Raw genomic sequence first — 22,533 nt, forward strand, 5'->3', positions numbered from 1 at the left:
TAAGAATAAAAGATATTAATCACACACACTTTTTTGATTTCAGCACTACTTCTATGAACACAAAAGCAACATTTGGCCCACGAGTTCTTCCCAAACTACCTCAAAAAGGTACATTTCACATGACGTTAGCTACGGGTTATTTATTTATATTTCAGATTTTTACCTTTATGTTGACCTACACATGATGTCTTACTCTTTCAGTGGCACTACGAAAGATTGACACTATCCACCTCTCCTCAGTGGACAAGTCCGGTCCTGATGTGCTGCAGAAACCTCCACAGGCACAGAACACGCCTCCCACAAGAGCTTCAGATACGATAACTAGACCCACTGAGCCGCCACCTAAAATCCCACAACCTGCAGAACGCTCCCAGCCGGTGGAGGTGCCGCAGAAACCGCATATCTCAGACCTACCCCCTAAACCGCAGCTATCTGATCTTCCCCCAAAACCACAATTGTCGGATTTACCTCCAAAACCTCAGCTTTCTGACTTGCCCCCGAAACCCCAGCTTAAGGATCTTCCTCCTAAGCCACAGCTCTCTGACCTCCCTTCCAAGCCTACCGTGTCTTCAGCAGCTGAGACCACACAGAGGCAAACAACGCAGGAGGAACCGAGTCCAAAGCCCCAGCGGACAGAGGAGCAGTCATCCAGTCAGCAGGAGGAGCTCTCTCCGAGACAGGCCAGTGAGGACACTAATGGTGCACCTGCAGGGACTGTGGAGATGCCTGTCCCCATGCCACGGAAAATAAACACAGCGGTGAGTGAAAAGACATTTTAATTAATTAAAAAAAAAGTACTGTGGACCCAGAAAGTTTAAGTTTAGCAGCCTTCTGTTTTGTACTGTCTGTTGTTTTATCGTTTTTAACCTAATATAACTTTTTTTTAATTCATAATATTGAGCTTAAAAGGTGCACTTTTTAACTTAAAGTAAAAATAAATAAGAAGGCATTAGTATATCAATTAATATTTTGTTTTATTTTGTTTTATATACGTCAAAAGTTTAAGACCAGTCTTTTTTGTTTTTAAAGAAATTAATACTTTTATTCAGCAAGAACACATTAATTTGATAAAAAATGTCAGTAAAGACTTTTATAATGTTACATAAGATTTCTATTTCAAGTAAATTATGTTCTTTTGTTCTTTCTATTCATTATAGAATTCTGAAAAAAAGTGTCACGTTTCCACAAAAATATTAAGCAGCACAACTGTTTTCAACATTGTTAATAGTAAACCTTTCTTGGAAATCAGCATATTAGAATGATTTCTGAAGGTTCATGTGACACTGAAACCTGTAGTAATGTTTTCTGACTATTTTAAATAGATTTTAAAAATGGAATTTTTATATATTATATATATTATAATCAAAATAGAAAACAGTTATTTGTTATATGTGCAATGTTTCACATCGTCATGTTTTTACTGTATTTTTTATTTAATGAATGGTTAGCAGCCTTGGTGAGCATATGTGACCTATTTCAGAAACATAAAAAAATCCTACTGACCCCAAATTTTGAAACAGTAATGCATACTGGAAAAGATCAACATGTGTAACTCTAATAACTGGAGATCATCTCTGTGCAGGGAAAGAGCAAAGTAAGGCGTGTGAAAACCATCTATGATTGCCAAGCGGATAATGACGATGAGTTGACTTTTGTGGAGGGGGAGGTTATAATTGTTACAGGAGAGGAAGACCAGGAGTGGTGGGTAAGTGAATCTGTGCCGTGGCGTGCAGTTTTGTTAATGCAGATTGTTTGGACAGATGGTCACATTCATCAATTTGCCTTTTTACAGATTGGGCACATTGAGGGTCAGCCTAAAAGGAAAGGGGTCTTCCCAATGTCCTTCGTGCACATTCTGTCAGACTGACAGCATATAACTAGCACAAGCTCTGCTCTCTCTGGACTCGCACTGGACTGTGAGCATTGCCTCTGTACATAAGCTGCTGAAACCCAAACGGACTCCAAACAAACAAAACATGAAGTATCAAACCCATGCTCCCTTAATCCTCAAGGGTGAAATGTGTAAACTGTGTTGTTCATAAACTGTGTTATCTTGCCTACCAGTATTATTGTAGCCATCGCAACCCAGCATGCCAAACTGGGTTTGCAGTAGCTATACTTGGAAATCTAGCACTTAACATGTATGCTGTAACTTTGTGTATGTGTACACATATAGAATTATATGTATTTCCATTTTAATTGTGTCTTTGTACATACATATGCACAGATGTAAGTGTATATTTATGTACGTATGTATAATGTACAAGTGTGCAAATATATGTTAACCCTGCTTGCTTATTTTAGTGTACTATTTTAAAAGAAAAAAAGATAATCTCTTGAATTTTTAGAAGGTGTAGAAGCAAGAAGTCAAGTTACTTAAATACTATACCACTGTTGAAATTCCCATCATAGTGGGATTCTGGTCAGGGATCAATACCAAAATGTAAAGGTTTGAACATCTCATCTGCTATAAATGAACAATCAAAATGTGCATTCATTCGGTTTGCATTGCTCGCATAAAAAGCCAGAAATCATCTTTATTCTGAATGCCTCAGTGAGTAGGAGACCAATTAACATCCCTATAAAATTGCTAGTGTAATGGTACCACTTTCTACCCGTATGTTTAGCCAGTATGTTCACATGGTGGCGGTATCCAAGGACGTTACCACAGAGAAGCAGTAATAATTTAAGAATGAACCACTGAAGAGTTGTTATCGATAAAAAACATTTCAGTGTCTATTGTGGTTACAGCCTTGGTTGCATCTGTGGGTCTGCTTCATTCTTTCCCCATTGTTGTTTAATGACAAATTTGACAAAACTGATGCCTCAGCTCTTGGAAAGTGTCCTTGTCAATATTTTATTTGATCATACAACTGCATACCTTATTCATCTGGTCTCTGGTTATCATTCATTAATAATGCATAATTTATAAAGATTCACTCATACATGGCTTTGTATAAAAATGTTTTGTTGTTTGCATACAGTGACTGTGGAATGTGATTTCTTTTGTTCATTTAAGTTGAAATGAACTGCAAGATGATCTGGCAGAGAGTGACTGACTCGGTATGACTCAGAATGAACTAACGCTGCCTATTTTCTCGTTACCCTATCAGGGAGACCAGCATTCATTCTTGATTTTTAACTATTATTCTATTAACAAATGAAGATGTATCAATAAATGCCACCTGTACTATATTTGATGATGATAGTATTTGGCATTTATAGGGCTAAAGTGTTTCAGCATAGAAAGGGATGGACCCTTCAAGTGTAGTTTATTATGGGTTTTGTTTCTCTGTTTTAGATCATGTTACAATTAATTATTTACTAAGGAATAAATAGCAGGAATCCGGCACATTCTACAAGACAAAGCAACTTGAGATTTGTTGTATAAAGTTGTGGACGGCCCATTCCTGGACTGTTTTGTTTAGACCCCTGTGATGAGCCCACTGTTGGACCACGTCTGTCTATTTAGATGTTCAATCCAGCACAACTACAGATCATGGATTCTTGTGTTGCTAATATTGTAGCATATTAAAGTCTGGGAACAGTCAAAAGGACAACTTCACATCTAAGTGAATAAACCGGATTTAGTCCTAAGGTTAAATTTAGGATGAATTTTGCCACTCTTGTACCTTTTTTCATCTGTGTTTGGTGCACTGTAAATTCAGTCAGAAAGAAATCAAACTTGGCTATTAAGTCTTTGAATCTTAAAATAAAGACTTTACGTTGAAACCATTTCGTTTCCATGTTTTTGTTTCTTTATTTACTTCAAGCAGTTATTTGAGGTTCATTCAACAAATGATTTGTTTTCAACCAGGTATCATTGTTTCTTTCACAGAACAACAAACTGGATGCTAACCAGTCAGGTTTCAGGAGTAGCCATTCAGCTAACACTGTGCTACTGTCATCAATAAATCAACCGTTCTTATTCTGATGGATCTATCTGCTGCTTTTGACACTGTCAATCATCAAATTCTCCTGTCTGCCTTCTCATCACTGGGCATCACAGGGATTCCACTTTGCTGGTTTGAATACTATCTCAATGGTAGGTCTTTTTAGTGTGGCAGGGGGAGGGGAGGTATCCAAAGCACATCAACTGGTCACTGGGGTTCCTCAGGGATTAGATCTAGGACCCCTTCTCTTCTCCATACACACAACATCACTGGGTCCCATCATACAAGCACATGGCTTCTCCTACCATTGCCATGCTGATGACACTCAGCTCTATCTCTCATTTCAACCAGATGATCAAACGGTAGGGATGCACGGATCTCAGGCCGCCTGGTGGACATCTCGGCATGGATGAAAGAATATCGCTTACAGCTCAACCTGGCAAAGACTAAGCTTTTTGTCTTCCCCGCCACTCCAAATCTACAGCATGATTTTACCATCCAGCTAGGTACCTCAACAATTACCCCATCAACTTCGGTCAGAAATCTCGGTGTAACCTTTGATGACGAGCTGATCTTCAAAGACTACATTGCAAAGACTGCTATCTTGCGAGTTTGTATTGCACAACATCAGAAAGATCAGGCCCTTTCACAAAATGCGCAACTTATTTTCTAGTCCCTTGTCATTTCTAGGCTGGACTACTGCAATGCTCTTCTGGCCTCTACAAATGATCAGAATGCAGTGGCACGACTGGTCTTCAACAAGCCCAAAAGAGCTCATGTTACACCTCTGTTTATCTCCTTGCACTGGCTACCGGTTTCGGCTCACATCAAGTTCAAGACCTTGATGCTTGAATATAGAACAGCCACAGGCTCATCAACCGCCTACTTCCACTCACTATTACGAATCTACATCCCCTCCAGAAGTCTGAGATCCGCTAGTGATCTTTTTAATGAATGAAAAACAATACATTAGATCAATACCATTAACAAACAAAAGGTTTTAACATTGATAACATCAATGATAACTCTATAATTCTTTACAATTATTTTTGATATTATTAATGACTTATTCATGCAGAAAATCAGCCTGAAGTAGATGTATTAGTTTATTAAGTTGACTAAGGTCTACTAGTCTAAGTGTTTTACTATTTTGTTTATTATTTTAATTGAATAATAGTGTATTATTATTATTAAAATATAAACGTATTATTTAAATGTTTTATATCGGACTAATTAATTAAATATTTAAAATATTTTTCTTTCCTGAAAAGCCTGGGGCACGTTAGTCACCATGCTTTGAAATAGAGAACGACCCAAAGCACTACCGTGCAAAAGAATAAGAGCATTTCCGTGATATTTTCATTACACAACGTTGCTTCATTATTAATGCGAGCGTTCTGTCGTATCGTTTGCGCTTTCCAGTGTGCATTGAGCTAAAAACATCATAAGTGAAAGGACAGATAGGTAGATCCAAAACAGAAAGAAAACGCTACATGCATAGTAAAACTAGTCAGCTTCCTCTCTCGAAATCAATTCCTTTTATAGACGTAGGCTGAGCTTGTTTAGCGCTCCCACAGTCTAGTCGAGCTCAACCCGCGCGTCAAAAGCAACACTTCTGATTGGCCAATCCGGAAAATGTAGACACACTTCACAATGATCCGCTGAGCAGGGTGTTCTTCAGCGTTTCCCTATATTTACTTTTCACTGAATTGACTGGAAATTAAGGTAAGAATCATGGATTAAGTTGCAATTCTATTCCAATATGCAACCTGACACCTGGCGCGAGAGAAAGTGTGTTTCCTTCAGCACACAGGTGAGGGGAGAATCTACTATATAAAGACAGCCAGCGTGTACAATGACTGAAACTAAACTAAAAGAAAGCTCAATAACAATTTAAACTCAATTTTAAAGATTTTAAATAAATAATATGAATCTTTTACTTAACGTTTGTGTGAAAACAAGGCGTTTGATCACATAATGGACGGTGAATATTAAAGATACATGGCTTTGGCGTTACATGTTTGTTTATGTACACTTGTATACACTTGTCTTATGCGTATTTGTCTGCTGCTGAGCAGAAAAGAGTGAATTTTATGATAAAAACCGAGACTCATTTTATGAACAAAAGCAACGGTGCGAGTTTTCAGACTTCCTCTGTGTTCAAATAGATCATGCCACTTCCTGATTTTGTTTATTCAAAACACGCATTTCAAAGCCCATCAAGTTCCTACATTTTCGCTGTCAAGCAGCCACAGGTTCAAATCTAGATGATTCGATGCACAGAGAAAACCATTATGACTGTTTATTTAAATAAATATCAATCATTTTAACATTTAAAATGTTCATACCACAATTGCGCGCTTCATTTCAAGTAACCACAGGGTTCTCACACTTTTAGGCCAATGAATTTTCATAACGTTACATGACGTTTCTAGACATTCATGATTGTTGAATAAGGATTCTGATTCGTTTAGATTCAGGCTGATTCACTAATAAATCTTGCAGACCACTTTGTGAACCGTTTTAAACGATTCAGTGAAGTTTTACTCTTCACAAGCTCTGTGAAAGTAGAATTAAGTAGATAATTTCAACCAGTAATTTCGGCCAATAATAATTTTAAACCCTCTACTTTTTATGAATACATTGTTCACATAGGTAACTTGTGTATTTAATATGTTGTTTCCCACAAATACTAAAGTTTGTTCTTTTTCAAGTGAGAAACACGTCTTAAAATGCCATTTTTGCATGATGGGAACAATACAGATAACCACAGCCAATATAAACTACATTCTGCATGCAAGCAAATACCTTTATTGTTTGTTTGATGGATTTCAGAACCGTCTGTGATGCGCAAGGCCTCAGGTTTTAATTAAAGCATGAACTATAAATATTGACCCAGCAGCCTTCATTATAACCTCCAAACCAGTGGTCAGCATTAAAACACCAAGACGTGTGCAGATGTCAACTCTGCAGACTAGGTTATTTATTATAAACTACATTACATATATCTGCATTATGTTTTACATGTATTAAGTGTATATCTAAACTTACCATATATTACTTGCTATGTAAAAAGGGAACAGATCACAAAAAGTGTTATACTGATATATATACTGACATATACTGATGGACACAAATACATTCATAGCTTTAGTGGGTTGTTTTTTCCAGACGGTACTTTTTAAAGAGCGTATTGCAGAAAAAACACCTGCACAGCTCTAATCACTATGAGATGGCATATCAATAGCATCTGCTCTGTGCAAACAGCTACTTTGTGGCATCCCTTGTGCTGTGAGATGTCAGGTTGTGACTCTGTTTCTGGATTTAGCGGAGCATTCCTGTACTGCGGGGTTTGTCTAGTACCACTTTACATGCCCTGAAGGCATGTGTGACTAACTGAAGCAGTCTAGAAGGGTTTCATAACTACATTTTTATGCAGTGTCCAAATCAAAAAGAGCTTTATATTGTTGACTTATTTTTGAGTGCATGTAGAAGCTGTGTAAACGACAACATGTTAAACAAAAATGCATTTATCCTGCTGTTATTATTGAGTGTGTGTACAGTGCATTGGTGAAAGAATAAACTTTTAAAAGCGGTGGGCTATCTTGCTTTCAGAGGAGCATTGTTAAGGAGGTAACCCTTTTTAGTGTTGTTGGTTCAACTGTATTCTTTGTGGTAGGACATGCTCGGTTTATCAGTCTTCACAGTCAAACAAATCAACAGTGTGTTGACACCTTTTTGTGGTCAGATGCTCTTTAAAAACTCTTGAGCATGTTTCTATTCTTTACTGCTAGCTCGAGGACTGCCCCAGATACATTCATAAGGGCAACTTGCGTGCATTTCTACTCTACGATTCAAACCAAAGTAAACATATATTGTTCTTTTTGATTAGGAAATAGTATATGAGCATTCAGTTATTTATTTCTTTTCACTTATCACATTTGTAATATCATCTGTTACCTCAGGTCATGCTGTGGTAAAATGACATTTAGAGACTGTCTAAGAACACACAGCATTTGTGTTTTTCCGCAGTACATGCGCAAAAAAAAGCAGAGGAGAGAACAGAAACACCTGTGCTGTCATGCCGGAGGAAGCATGTTCGTACAGGCCTGAGAGCTGCGGCTCACGTTTGGTTTCTCATGTTCCTGCCTGTGGCATTTTTCCATGCTGCTTGTTTTTTTTTCTTTGGAAGAGGTATAGAGAAGTGAATCCAGTATTTCAGTAGCATGCAGAAGTTATGGTAGTGAGTGCAGGAAAGCATTTGTGAGAGAGAGGAAACAAGCTCATGATGGTATGTTTGGACTTTTCTTAGTTAACCAGTTTAGTTTTTGTATATATATTTTGTTCAGTTTTACATCTGATTCAAAATGTTGCTTTTGTATTGTTAAACTAAACTGAAACACTTCAGGTTTTCATTTCACTTTAAAGTTTATACAAATGTTTTACAATTCATTTAAATTCATTTTGGTTACAAAACCAAAGGTTATATTGATGTCATGCAATCAATATAATGCAGCAAACTTTCACTCCTCTTAGCAGAAGGAAAGTACTGGGGCCTTAAAATAACATCAGTGAATAACGAGCACATTTTTAATAATTAGAGCATTTATCTAGCATCTTGCTGGCCTGAGGATCTGTATCGAACATTATTCTCTATGAACATGACACTTCAGACATCTGACCTTCTGACCTTTAGTTGACAAGGGATCGCCTGTCCCTGTGAGGTTTAATGAGAAATGTAGTCTATAAATCTATATGAACTCCGACCCGAAACTCAGAGCTCAGAAGTATAAGTGCAAAAACTCACACAGCCAGCCAGTTTTACTTAGCGATGCTTTGGTATGGTTTAAAAGCAGAGGTGTCAACCATTATTTCTGCATACGATTCTCACCCCTTAAACGAAGGAAGGCACTAATAGATGTTTAAAAAATTTTTTTTTTTTTTTTTTTTTTTATGTTCGCAAAACGCTAGGCTTGGTCATAGCCAAAGGCTTACTAGTTTAAAAAATGATCAGTTTAACACCATTTCTGTTTTTTATTCTTCTTCTGTATTTTGATCAAATAAATGCACTTAATGCAAACGGACCTCGTATGTGCACTCTTGGCTGTACACTTATCCACCTCCGAACCACTGGCTTTCCACACATTCACAATGTTTTCATTATTCATTTGTATTTTGGTGTGTTTAGTGATGCTGGATGGATCGGTAGCAGTACTTTGGCATATCCCTGTGGTCTTGTTTGAAACGGCAGGTTGACTTGTGCTAATTTGTTGAAGTTACTGTATGATTGAGCTTTACGTAGGCTACTTTTAAGAACTTCTAAGTCGAAAAAGAATATATGTAAGGAAAAAAAAAAACCTCAAAGTTCAAATCTATCTTGAATTAGTTTTGTTTAAAAATCATGACATGGAATTGCAAATGAATAACATTAGAATACAAAGGCTTTTGTGAAAAGGAAAGAGAGAGGAGAGGAAGGGGCCTAGGAGTAAAAGTTAAAAACCACTGCCCTAGGCAATTGCCTGCTATGTCTATAGATAACTTCAAAAATTTTAATCTGAAAAACACTAAATGTTAAAATGTTACAGCTAATTGAAATAACATTTTATACATTTTTTTTGTATTTGTGACAAAACTATTTTAAATCGTCATATTCTATAAACATTTAAAATTCAAGGCTTTTAAAAAATTTTTTTCAAAACGTTCAGACAAGGCTTTAGGCTAGCATTTAAAGTTTTGACAAATGTTGCTTTTGAAATGTACAATTCTAAGAATTGCACTGTAATTTCTATTTTAATTCTAGTTTCTGTCATTCAAATTCGAATTTCCTGATTGACAGCTAATTCAATTTAAGTTAAGGATTTGCCGATAAAAAGAAATGACCCTTCTGCTTTGCACACTCTACTCTCCTGCCTTGATGATGTCAAATTTTGGCTATCCGACAACTTTTTGACTCTAAATGACTCTAAGACTGAGATTAGAAGTTTTGTTCTATCTGATAAATCTGAGTTTATTTCATCTTATTATTGCATCTCTTTGTTTTACAGTATCTTCAAGTCTCAGGTAGCTTGACTTCAGCTGGTTCAAAATGCTGCGGCTAAATTTCTTAAAAAGTTTTGCAAGCCCTCAATTGGCTTCCAGTCCATTTCGGGATTGATTTAAAAATTCTTCTATTTGTGTATAGATGTCTACATAAGCTTGCTCCAAAATACCTGTTTGAGTTACTGTGTCCCTGGTAACCTTAACTTAATGACAATCCCTTGCTCAAGGCTAAAACACAGAGGGGATCGAGTCTTTTCAGCAGTGGCTCCTTGACTGTGGAATAGCTTGCCAGTACAACTTTGAATGGCCCCCTCTTTACCATCTGGTATCTGTGTACTTTGCTTCTGTTTATTCGGCTCATTTTTTATATTGTATTTGTTATTCTGCTCATGTGCAGCACTTTGGTCAATCTCGAGGCTGTTTTAAAAGTGCCTTTAAAAAATATACGGTGCATTCTCAACTGAATTCTTAATGTTGCACAACTCTGATCTGAAGTCAGAAAGGCAAGGAGGTTCTGCTTGAAGTCATTTCAAAACATAGCATCTGATGTCCACCAGGAGGCAATAAAACCCTTCAGTTTCCAGAGTCTGTACACTGATACTGTAACCTTCCTCCTGTGAGGTAGAGATGAAACCGTATTTCTGTTGTTTTTTTCAAGGTCACATCACCTTGAAACATTGTATCTTGATCTAAATGTTTAAAGTGAAGCATCATGTGTAAGGTCATATTAAGCTTTACATTTAAAGGTCATCATGAGTCTAGTAAGATGTGTAATTCTCTGTGTCAGTTCATTGACACCTCTGTGTTCTTTGGGGAGGAGGGTGGATGTTGTGCCTGCATCTCCTTTACCTTCTGGGCAAATGGATTAAGTGTCTCTCACATCCATGGTTTGTGGGCTTCATTTTTAGGTCGAAGTTCAGCTGTGTTCCTAACACAGGTTAATCAGATTGTTTAAAGCTGTGGATCTGAATAAGATTGTCTGCTCTCAAGCAGTATGGGCAATCACTGAAAAATCTAAGAAATATTGTTTCATAGCTGACAGAGTCTCATGGCTAATGTACCAACAATAATTGTTGATTAAATCTGATTGTCCTGTGGTATTTATATGGTCTAAATGAAGGGTGCAGATGTCAGAATTTCCGTCATGCGGCAGAGGAAGGAGTGACCGCTCTGTCTCTCTGACTCATGCCTGACGCTCCTCTGCCCTGTCACTGCTGGCCGGCCCACATACTTGTGTCCATGTGTAGACTGTCTGTCTGTCTGTCTGTCCAGGACACACGTCTGTGTCTCTTTCCCTCCTGATGGTAGAAAATAAAGCTCTGGTTTTGGGCTGACATGTAATTCAATAAAATCAGAGCAAAAATTTTGTACATTTTACTGTTTATGTGATTTCATTCATGACTTTTATGTTGGATTAATATAGAATTTTATATTCATATATATATATATATAAAATTATGAAAATACAATTATATTTTATATATAATAAAATGCTTGACTTATTAAAATATATATTAAATTATATATTTTATGTTATTAATTGTTTGATATTTATGTAAAATATATATATTATGAAAACATTTATATTATATAAATTATATATATATATAATACAATATGTAATATAAGAAATAAAATCTAACATAATAGAATATTATTTTTGCATATATACAAAATATCTATTTATTATATAAACATATGATTTTAACTTTTATTATCATCATAAGTAGAGACCGGTTTAGTGTTAGTAATTTCATTTGACATGTATATTTAAGATTATATTTAATATTGTAATATTATTAACAATCATCAATATTATAACTATATTTAATGGTGATGAAGACAATGTTAGTTTTAGTAATTTGTATTTATATAAAATTAATATAAATCATTAATCATAATTTCACAAGTCATTATATTAAGTGTTTGCTTGATTAATTTTTAATCATGGAGATAGACTCTGTGTGGCCAGAGGGGTGCGTGTGATTATTAGCCATGTCTGCTGGGGGATCCTGCAGCATATCTGTCCCTATCTTGTCATGCTGGGGTTAATGTTAAGCCAGTGTGACGTGGCAGCGGTGGAATCTGGGTCAGCTGTCTGTGTTCCCTGCACTGCCGCAGACCGCCTCACTGCAGCGGGGAGGAAATGGGTGGGGTCGTATTCTTCTCTGGTTGGGTGTTAGTAATAGTGGTGGAGGTAAAGCACGTGGAGGCACATGCTGTCAAACGCTGGTGCACGAGTACTGCAGTGCTGGGGAGGAAACTGCATCCGCACCCATAATCTAAAGCCTCTCTCTCTCTCTCTCTCATGCAGAACAGCACCACTGTTATGAACTAAGATGAGTACATATTCTGCTAATAGGAACTGGGGTTTCGGCCCTGCTCACTCAGATTCTGAATACAGAACAAAACCAATAAAGTTGTATTTATTTACGTATTCAATATTTTTCCAGGTATTAAGGTCCAGTTCTCTCTGTTAACTAATATTAACTACAACTTTTGCCTCAATAAACTCATAATTTGCTGATCATTATTAATAGCGTATAGTGAGATTAATAGTAAGGTAGCCTAGTTGTAAAGTTTAGGTATGGGGTTGTATCTAATATGCTCATGCGGAATAAGGCTTTAATATGTGCTTTATAAATTCTCCTAAACAACCAACATGCTATTAATATGCATGTTAGTGAATAGTGAGAATTGGTCATTAAAATAAAGTATTACCAATTACTTTTATAATATTAATAATAATTTATTATTATTAATAATTTATTAAACATTCAAGAAAGCTGTCAAACTGTTCCACTTTTGAGTTTAAATTAGCTTTTGAGTCACACGTCTCTGTAGTGCTGCACTCATGATTCATTTATTCAGGTTCTTTTAAGTCCTGCCGAATACTCCTTTGCTCCACTCCTATTGGCTGCCAGCAAATTTTGGGTTGAAAAATATTTTTAGGCTCCATGGAAACAGCAGAATGTTCGGTCTCCGTTATCAGCCAATAGGATTGCAGGGTGTATATGCTGTAGTCAAATGAGCAACCTCAGTTTAGATGGTACCATCCCCCCAAATCTGAGGGGTGTAAAGCTGACAAGGGGGGCTTAGGCGGTTCAAGACAGATCAACACAGCAGTGCTTATTTACGCCCTTTGGTTTCTTAAATTCTGAATGCCATTAGAACATAAGTATGCCAAGATCTAAAGACAACCCCCCCCCCCCCCCCCCTACTCACACTGCAGAATACACTGTAGGTCAGTGAGAAACTGTAGCGACCCATTTACCTACTTTCAAGCAAAGCAAAGTCCTCTTCAGCTTGAACACAAAACTCTGACCGTGACCTTTGAATATGTTGACATGCTGTTAAACTCTGAGGTCTGTCTGTTCCTCTTGAGGATCCTCGGGTTTTTCATGATGTTATTTAATCTGTTGTAAGCAGTGACTCACTGCGGGAGCGCTGAGCTCAGAGCGGATGAATAAGAATGAGAGTGTGCTCTTTTCAGCGAAGAATGATTCTTACAATGATTCAGCCCTCACCCCAAAGGGAGGGGGACTTCAGAGTGCCAATTTTGAACTATAGAAACACTTTGACTGCTAGAGGGCGACATGATCCTGCAGTAGGATGCACCCATGAGTGCTGCAGTCATACTGCATTCTCAGCAGCATCTGTCCTCTCACCTGCAGTCAAACTGGTGTGCGTGTTCAAGAGGGTAATGCAGCAGTATTTGGGTCTCCCCTGATTTTCTGCATTGCCCCGAGCAGATGTTGCCTGTCACACATACATACATGTGGCCAGATGTTGTTGTCATGAGCACAGGTGTCACAGTTCTTGATGCAGTTCTTGAGTCAACCTGCTTGTGTTCTTGTATAGGCAAATCAAATGGTGTTACACCTTCATTGACATTCAAAGTGCCCCTAAGCCACAAATCACATGCAAAAATCATCATTCATTCCTGTTTATCTTGTCTTTTAGAGGTCTCTGACTGCTCGGGATGGGGAATCTGATTAAGGTTCTCACACGAGACATTGACAACAACGGAGGGAACTTTTTCCTGGACTTTGAAAGTAAGTGAATATACAATCCCAACCTGTATTATCTGATGTTGAGGGCTGGGAGAAATGTCACCTACTCACAATTTATGTACAATAACTTTGCTGATAAAATGAAACAACCCTGAATTTTTTTATTGTAAATAACATACAAAAATTATATTGTTTTATATATATATATATATATTTATATATATATATATATATATATATATATATATATATATATTTATATATATATATATATATATATATATTTTTTTTTTTTTATATATATATATCATTATATTATATTAATTATACTAGTTAATATAACTATTTTAGAAATATTTATAATGTGAATAATAATAATAATTATGAATAACATTAATAATTATTATTACTAATTACTGTTAACCATTATTAATTACTATAATCATTTATCATTAATAAATAATTACGATTATACTATTTAATAATAACAATAATTATTATTAATTATTAATTATATTTAATAAGAATTTGTCAATTATAACTATATGTATTTATTGTATTGGACTTCTTGGATCCTATAAGCTACAAGGGATGAAATGATTTTCCTCTAATAGGAAAAAATATTTAAGCAATAACACCCGTCTTCAATTGAAGCACATTTAAGACTGAACTGATTTCTCCTCTGCAGATGCCAAGCCCACAGAAGCTGAAAAGAGAGTATGGGAGGAGGTCAATGAGGTGCTGACAGAGGCTGTGAGTGTATTACAGGACCTGCAGTCATATAGTGGAGCAGGTGAAGCCATCAGACAGGTGAGTACATCCATAATGCACTTCAGATTGTTTAGACATTAGCCAGGGCTTTATGTTTCTTTCCATGACAAGTTCTCTTTATTTCTGTTTAAGCATGTGCATGTTGTCTCCTCAGGCCATACAGCATCCCAATGATGAGCGTGTGCAAGAGAGTGCGTGGGCCGCTGTGGTACCACTGGTTGGCAAACTGAAGAAGTTTTATGAGTTCTCTCTAAAACTGGGTATGTCATTATTCTATTTGCTTTAATGTGCACAGCACATAACATTATAAATAATCAAATGTATGGCTATTTTTACCCAGAGGCATACAGGTAGGTGATAAATGAGAAGATATTTTTAATGATCTACTCTCCCACAATTCCTCACAGGGGTACATGGTCCACTGACCCATTTACCATATACTGTAGTATTAGCATCTACTGTGTTTTGATTTTCAGTGAGATGATTCTTCTTGAGGCTTAATTCATCAGTATTATCAAACACATTACTGAACCAGCACACACGTCAGCAGCCGGCAATCGTGAGATTATCTAAGACTAGGCATTACTAAACTGTCCTTACCCTTACATCAGCTACATGTGCTTTTCTCATTTAAACAAATGTAGTCAAAGAGATGAAATCACCATACTGTCATATAGCTATACATAACAAGTCAATATGAATATGTGCAATGTAACATGAGCAAGGCTGCATTTGTAATGAAAAAAGGACTCAAGCCTACAGTTGAATCACAGCTACATGACCTTTTGCAAAACATTGTACAACAGTAATATTTATATTTGAATATTCCTGTGAAGTTGTATTTCTGTTGTGATTCAGCACATGTTCCAGGGAGCAAGCCTTAAACAGAGCAGCAGTGCGTCATAATTGGATTAGCACAAGGACAGTTTCTTTCTCCACATCTAGCAAAAACACAGCTCTTGTCATCTCTAACATACATACTCCAGATCCTCTGTAACTTCATGATAAATTTGTTCAGAACCATTAAAAAGAAAGAAGTCTCTTAATGCTCACCAAGGCATTATTTGATTGAAAAATACAGTAAAATCAGTAATATTGTGAAATATTATTACAGTTTAAAATGACTGTTTTCTGATATTCAGCATCATTACTGCAGTTTCAGTGTCGCATGATCCTTCAGAAGTCATTCTAATATGATGATTTGGAGCTCAGGAAACATTTCTTATTATTGTTATGTTGAAATTATTATGTTGAAAACATTTGATACATCCTTTGATGAATAGAAAAAAAAAACAGTAATTATTTGAAATTGAAATTTAAAACATAAATTTGTAACGTTATAAATGTATTCACTGACATTTTTGATGAATTTGTGTGTTTAAACTGAATGCAAAAAATTTCTTTAAAATACTTAGTGACATCAAATTTACGGTAAAGTTTGTTAGCTGTAGTCTACATATGTAGCTCAACTGATGTAGCATGATTAAAAAAAACATGTTTTTTGAGTTTGATTCCCACAAAACATGCATATTGATGAAAAATCTGCCTTGAATGCACTAAAAGTCTGACAACCAGGGCTGGGAAGTAACTGATTACATGTTATCTGGATTACGTAATCAGATTCCAAAAATCAAGTACTTGTAATTACATTAAATTACATTTTAAAATACTCTTATCAGATTACAGTTACTTTTTATTGATTACATGATTACATATTATTCACACAATATCAATTCTTGATTCTCTGACGGTTGACATGCAGGTAAACAAATAATATATTAGGAAGTGTTTTGATTTGATTTATGTTATTTTAAAATGATTTATTTAATTTTTTTTACATTTTTATGATTTAATTCAAGATTAACTTTTCATGAACTTCAAAACCCCCCTGCAGTACCTTTATGAACCCCAGTTTGGGAAACCTTGACATAATGTAATGTTTAATGCACTTAATGCTGTTAATTTCAACGAATGGAATATATTTTCTTACTCTTTGTATTTTAATATCAATATAATACAAGATTATCTTATTTAAATCAATGTGATAAACAAGTTGGGTCAAAAGTAATCATTATATTACCTGAATGTGTAATGTGTTTTAGATTATGCTACTGTTACTGTACTGGAATCAGAAACAAATGACAATTTGTAACTGTGACATGGATGTTACACTTGATGTGGAAAACCACATATCATTTGGAAAATTCTACTATAACCCAAAGATTGAACCTGTACTTGTTGCAACAAATGGGAAATGCCATATTAACTAATTTGTTTAGCTAATCAGGTTTTTTCCCCGAGAAATATTTAGTGTCTCATAATCTTTTATGTCTCAAAGTATGTGATCTGCTCTGTGAAAGTGTGGTTGTTTTTACTTTTTGTACTGTCGGGCTGTGCTCGTAAGTCTGTGGGTTTGAGTGATTCAGAAGAAAATAGGCCATGAACTAATTAAACATGACATGGCCCTTAATCACACATCATCAGCAGCCAATGGCAGCGCTCTCTGGTGGAACATCAAAGGGTCAGACTGACCTGACATCTCTGCTGTGTTCCTCTGCCAGAAACTCTCTGTTTCTGTCAAAATATAGCGACCATATCCCAGTATTATCTATACTTCTATCCACCAAAAACATTAGCTGTTCTGTTTCTTCTGTGTCTTGTGTAGAAGACTCTCTGCAGGGCCTGTTGGAGTTTCTCACCAGCTCGCGCTGCAGCCCAACTCAACATCTGGAGCAGGAGCAGGCGCTGGCACGGCAGTTCGCTGAGATTTTGCATTTCACGCTGCTCTTCGATGAGCTGAAGGTAACCAGGCAACCTCAGGCCACACCCATTCTGCACGTCTAATCCATCTCTTCCTAACCTGCTTCAGAAAAAGACGGGCGTAATCAACAATTAGGTAGAATGAGAGGATGTGGAGCAAAACTGTTGTTAGTGGGATTCCAGCATCCTGTCTTTAATCTCAGACCTACAAAAATCTCAAAAGGGTCAATTTTCAATTTATGCTGACTTCAAGTCAAGGTGAAACAAAAATACTGACAGATCTTTTCTTCCACATTGTGATGTACATCTGAGTGTAATGGATTTTTGAAAAGGAAAACATGTACAGTAGATAATATGTAATAAGACATTGGTTGTTGATTGGATTTTGAGGTGTGGGCATTGTTCTCAAAAAATGGAGGCAGATTAGTGTGAGCTTGCAGGGGCGGAATTTATGTGGAATAAATGATTGGTGAAGTCCTGCATCAATCACTACAAAGAAGTCTATCATTCTTGCTAGAACAGGGCGTCAGCACTTCTTTTTGTGAGGGGGGACCAGTGATGGGGGCGGGGGGAGGTTACTTTAACTAAGCTTTCACTAGCTATTTTTCTATCCACCTTGGGGTTATCGCATAAAAAAAAAACAAAAAAAAAACACGCTGAATGGAAATGCCAAGATGTGCAAAAAACGTTAAGCACTCATCTGAGTTAGATATATTTTTATCTGATAAGAAAACGTACATAAACCATGATGGAAACCAGTTTTGCGCATTAGTTAAATTCACAGCTTTTGATGGAAATCAACCTTAATAATTAGTCTGCAGATGCAATTATATCCTTTCAAATTAGGATTTAAAATGGAATCATTCATTATTAACACATTTATTTATTATTATTATTATTAAAAATGTACATTTAGTAAAGTTTATGACTGATACTCCCAACCACACATATAGCCTACAAAAATTCAATTTAGGCCAAGCGATATATTTTAGCTAAAAATTTTTTTTACTAAAACATTACAGTTTTAATTTTGTACATTTTATAACATGCATTTAGAAAATCGATTGGGTGAATTTTGAATCCATGATAACGAAATAATGTTAAAGTTTATCCTACAGTGAAGCAGCTTTTTATTTTTTATTTTGTGGACCACAAAAAAAAAAAAAAAATTATAAATAACATCTCAGTCTCATCCTGAAACTGATGGCAATAACTGTATCACACATAATGCAATAGCTATAGAGAATGTTTATGATATAATTAATTTGTAAGCCACTGAATTTTGTATCCAAATAGTTAACATAATTAGCTCTGTAGCGATTTAGCTAATTAGTTGAACTACTGGAACACAAAGTCAAGTTGTAACCGATTAGTCAAATTAATGGAAAACTAAGTGCAGTTGCTTTCAAAGGTGCCACAGAGAATCTGTTATTATCTAGATTACTGCACTGATGAAGTCTGTCACAAAAACCAGCAGTGGATGAAATGGCCATATGCTCTCTTGATTTTCTAGTTGCTCACTTGAATTCATACATTCACAGTAAAATAAAAAATGCTGTGTTTACATATTTCCCATTCCCATATTCAGCAGAAATGCAATTTTCAGCTGCCAGTTTTCCATAAATGCTCACCTGCTGTCTCTCCAGATGACCAACCCAGCCATCCAGAATGACTTCAGCTACTACAGAAGGACCCTGAGCCGCATGCGTATTATCAACCAAACAGTGAGTGAACCTGCTCCATATGGAAATATGCCTCATTATCAGACGCTTATGTTTTAGTAATACCCCCTTCCCCCATGTCACGGGGGTTAATGGGAGCTCTTCTGTTCTCTAATGGTCTGGATCATTAGGTGGCAGAGCGGCACAAGATCCTGACTCAGGGAAACATGAGATATCGCACTCATCTCATCCTCTATCTTTTTACTGTTGTTTTATCTTTTATCTTTTAGCTGACACAGAGTTGAAGTGTGTTCGGTTGACGTTGAGTTGGTAACACGTGCTAACGACTTCAGGCTCATTAGTATGTGCTGTATCATCAGGAAGCGGCTCAGCAGGGTTGACACCGAGGATCGTTGACCTTGCCAATTAAAAGCACTCTCTGCAAGGAATAATTATGACAGCCACTTTCATCACATGAAACATTAGCTCGGCTATGGAAGAGCGTGTATTAGGAATTCTGGACGTGTCTACTGTCTGTGGATTTAAGCAGGATTTACATTCAGATTTTAGCATACAGTAATGAATGAAATGTTTCAAGTCAGCTAAAATGCATTTTCAGTGCACCAGAATTTCCCAGTTTCCACATCCATTTCCATGATTAACTACTTGAGTAAAGCTGACCAAGGAAAAGCGCAACTGTAACCTCCAAAAAGCCCAACACCTGAACCGACCCCTTTTATTTTAAATCTTTAAAAGTATGGATTTCACATTTAGATACTGAACAAAAAAAACCCATGTCTGTTCTTTCTACAGGCAGAAGAGCATAATGAGGTTGACAACGAACTGGCCAATCGCATGTCTCTCTTCTACGCCAATGCCACGCCCATGCTGAAAACGTTAAGCGATGCCACAACTAAATTTGTATCAAAGGTAGGCGGTTGTTAAAATCTGCTGTATTTTGATTATAACAAGCCTTACACAACTCAAACCACTCAAATGGATGTTAAATAGTCAATAATAAACAAGTCCAGAAGCTCATGAATAAATTCTACTTAATTAGTCTCAATAAAGTACATGATATACTTAGGCAATATATCTATACATGAATGTTTCCCGATCACTTTCACTTCCAAAACCATCGTAACTAACACATTTTGCTCTCTCTGTTTGCTCAGCATGCAGAACTGCCTGTAGAGAACACAACAGATTGTCTGAGTACGATGGCAAGTGTGTGTAAAGTCATGTTAGAGACACCGTAAGTTGACATGTTTATGTTTAACTATTGGCCTTTGTTTATTCTGTAGCAGGCTGTAACTTGTTCATTTATCCTCTGTATGTGTGTGTGTGTGTATTGATCAGGGAGTACCGCACTCGATTTGCCAGTGATGACACAGTGTTATTCTGTCTGCGTGTGATGGTGGGGGTGATCATCTTATACGACTATGTCCATCCAGCTGGAGCTTTCGTAAAATCCTCCAAAATCGATGTACGCCTTATTCTGCTTTCTGATCCTTTTAGTAAAAGTTATCTTATTTAAATGTACTCATTTAATTTAACTTTGTTAATATGTGGATTAATTGATTTAAAATGAATGCATTTGATCACCAAATAAGCATTTATATCAGTAATTTCTAATTTAAATGCAATGTTTTTTTTTTGACTATACAAAATTTATGTGCTTAATACTATAGATCACGCAAATTAAAAGCAAATTACTGTACAAAACCTTATTATAAAATACAAGTACAAAATGTTATTGTCTATCTTTGTATGATATAGATGAAAGGATGCATTAAGGTTCTGCGATATCAGCCGCCCAACAGTGTGGAGGGGCTTCTCAATGCCCTCAGGTCTGTGAGCTTTACTGGACTCTTACAAAACTCTTACAGTATAGCTTATACCTTACATCACTACTTCATTTTGATGGAAAGTTTCTGCTGAAAGCCATGTGGTGTGTTTTCAGTGCATTTTAATGTTCTCTCGACTCACAGGTACACAACAAAACATTTGAACGATGAGACTACCTCCAAGCAAATCAAAAACATGTTGCAAGCTTGACTGTGTCTGCCAAAAGTATTACCCCTCGAATACATTGGACGAGACGCTTCAGCAGATTTAGTAATACAATGAGAGTAGCCATGTATCATATGGCAGCTACTGTTATAAGTCTGTTTTTACTGTTGTAGTTTTGTTCTTGTTTTTTGTTCTTGTTTTGATTTTTACATATTATTCTGTTAGACTTAAAGTCATGTGTGGCCAACTAGATTTCAAAGACGATTCTTTGTTGTGTGGCCGTCCAACAAAGATGAGCTTCGTTCCCTCTCCATGTGTTCTACAGTTGGCTGAATGCCCAGGCAGGACCACAAATAATGTGTTGCTTTTTTAATAACAATTGAATGTGATTTTTTAAAATATATATTTTTCTTTATTAACATGACTTTTTTGAACTGAATAAAGCTATTTTAAACAAAAAGACTGTGAATGGCTGACAGCTCTTACAGGAAGTGCTCCACTGACACAGGCCACTGAAATCACCATGAACTCTCACCACTTTACTACGTACAAAATAATTAGTTCTAAACCCACATCCTTTTACTTAACAAGAGTTCAGGATTATTCATATCCCCTGACAGTGTCTATTCAAGCACGTCATTGTATAATGTCCATGCAAGGCTGTATTCCCCGTTTTTTTCCTTTTTTTTTTTTTGGAGCCAGAAATAAACAAACGTGGTTGAAATTTAGCCCTGTTACGAGTTGGCATCTCTTCAACTTTCCCCCAGAAACCAAAACAGAATGTTTTCCGAAATTCCAGGCTGTCCATTTGATGCTCAGCTGACTCTGCTGGATTAGTCAGGAGAATGATACATCCCAGAAGTGGGAGTTTGTTCTACAGAAGAATGAGTAATACATTCCCTTCTCCGACACTCTACAGAGTATTTGTATCTCCTCCCTGTTGGGAATGTGCTCCATCTGTGCGGGACATGCCTCCCAGTTTGTATTACCATCCTATCTGCTCTATATCTGTGACCTCCATGTTATTTTTTGTCACTTGTTGGCTCGCACACAGTTTCCTCCTGTTTGTTTGGCTGCTCAGCGTGTATCATCAGCGAGTGCATACTTTCCCTATTGCGGAGTGTGTGATTCTTTCCCCCCGCTGCCCTTAGTCAGGAGCACACTGTTTTTTAATGGCTTTCCTGATGAGCTAGGACACTTTTCCCAGGAGGCTGGTGTGAGGCCATATTCTTGTCTATTCACTCTTTCCTCTCATTGTTCTGTGAGAAGAGCAACTTCTGACAACTTCCTACCAATAACTCTGCATGTGTGACCCATAATTCCAGAGCACTACCTCATTGTATGGCCGCTGTAATGTAGACCAAACACCATATGTTCACTAGA

The 22,533-nt window shown here is 36.6% G+C and overlaps 2 protein-coding genes across 5 annotated transcripts in view; both read left to right on the forward strand.

Moving 5' to 3' along the window:
- LOC132154837 (arf-GAP with SH3 domain, ANK repeat and PH domain-containing protein 1-like) overlaps positions 1–2,294 on the forward strand; it is a 46,735-nt gene extending 44,441 nt beyond the window's left edge. For both annotated transcript variants that reach the window (XM_059563536.1, XM_059563535.1), the window contains 4 exons: positions 44–108; positions 202–758; positions 1,583–1,705; positions 1,793–2,294. In XM_059563536.1, coding sequence (XP_059419519.1) covers positions 44–108; positions 202–758; positions 1,583–1,705; positions 1,793–1,867 — 820 coding nt within the window. In that variant the 3' untranslated portion in view covers positions 1,868–2,294. The remainder of the gene's footprint in view (positions 1–43; positions 109–201; positions 759–1,582; positions 1,706–1,792) is intronic.
- Positions 2,295–5,458: 3,164 nt separating this feature from the next.
- Positions 5,459–21,612, forward strand: LOC132154838 (CYFIP-related Rac1 interactor B-like). Of its 3 annotated transcripts, none has more exons than XM_059563537.1 (11): positions 5,459–5,618; positions 13,896–13,987; positions 14,634–14,755; positions 14,871–14,976; positions 17,382–17,518; positions 19,123–19,200; positions 19,951–20,067; positions 20,313–20,392; positions 20,497–20,623; positions 20,917–20,987; positions 21,129–21,612. In XM_059563537.1, exons 2-11 carry the CDS (start codon positions 13,915–13,917, stop codon positions 21,193–21,195), a joined length of 978 nt encoding a protein of 325 aa, XP_059419520.1. In that variant the 5' UTR covers positions 5,459–5,618; positions 13,896–13,914; the 3' UTR covers positions 21,196–21,612. The 3 variants fall into 3 exon arrangements, with proteins under 3 accessions (XP_059419520.1, XP_059419522.1, XP_059419521.1); XM_059563539.1 differs by lacking the exon at positions 5,459–5,618 and adding an exon at positions 5,686–5,706; XM_059563538.1 differs by lacking the exon at positions 5,459–5,618 and adding an exon at positions 8,162–8,184.
- Positions 21,613–22,533: the final 921 nt, after the last annotated feature.

Source organism: Carassius carassius, chromosome 12, assembly GCF_963082965.1.
Source record: "Carassius carassius chromosome 12, fCarCar2.1, whole genome shotgun sequence".
In the NCBI taxonomy this organism is placed as follows: domain Eukaryota; kingdom Metazoa; phylum Chordata; class Actinopteri; order Cypriniformes; family Cyprinidae; genus Carassius; species Carassius carassius.

Excerpts from the sequence above, each read along its gene's own strand:
- LOC132154838 (XM_059563537.1), top strand. The coding sequence starts at position 13,915 with ATGGGGAATCTGATTAAGGTTCTCACACGAGACATTGACAACAACGGA. Across the intron at positions 14,977-17,381 it reads TGAGTTCTCTCTAAAACTGG|AAGACTCTCTGCAGGGCCTG; the intron begins GTATGTCATTAT and ends TGTCTTGTGTAG. Across the intron at positions 19,201-19,950 it reads TGCGTATTATCAACCAAACA|GCAGAAGAGCATAATGAGGT; the intron begins GTGAGTGAACCT and ends TTCTTTCTACAG.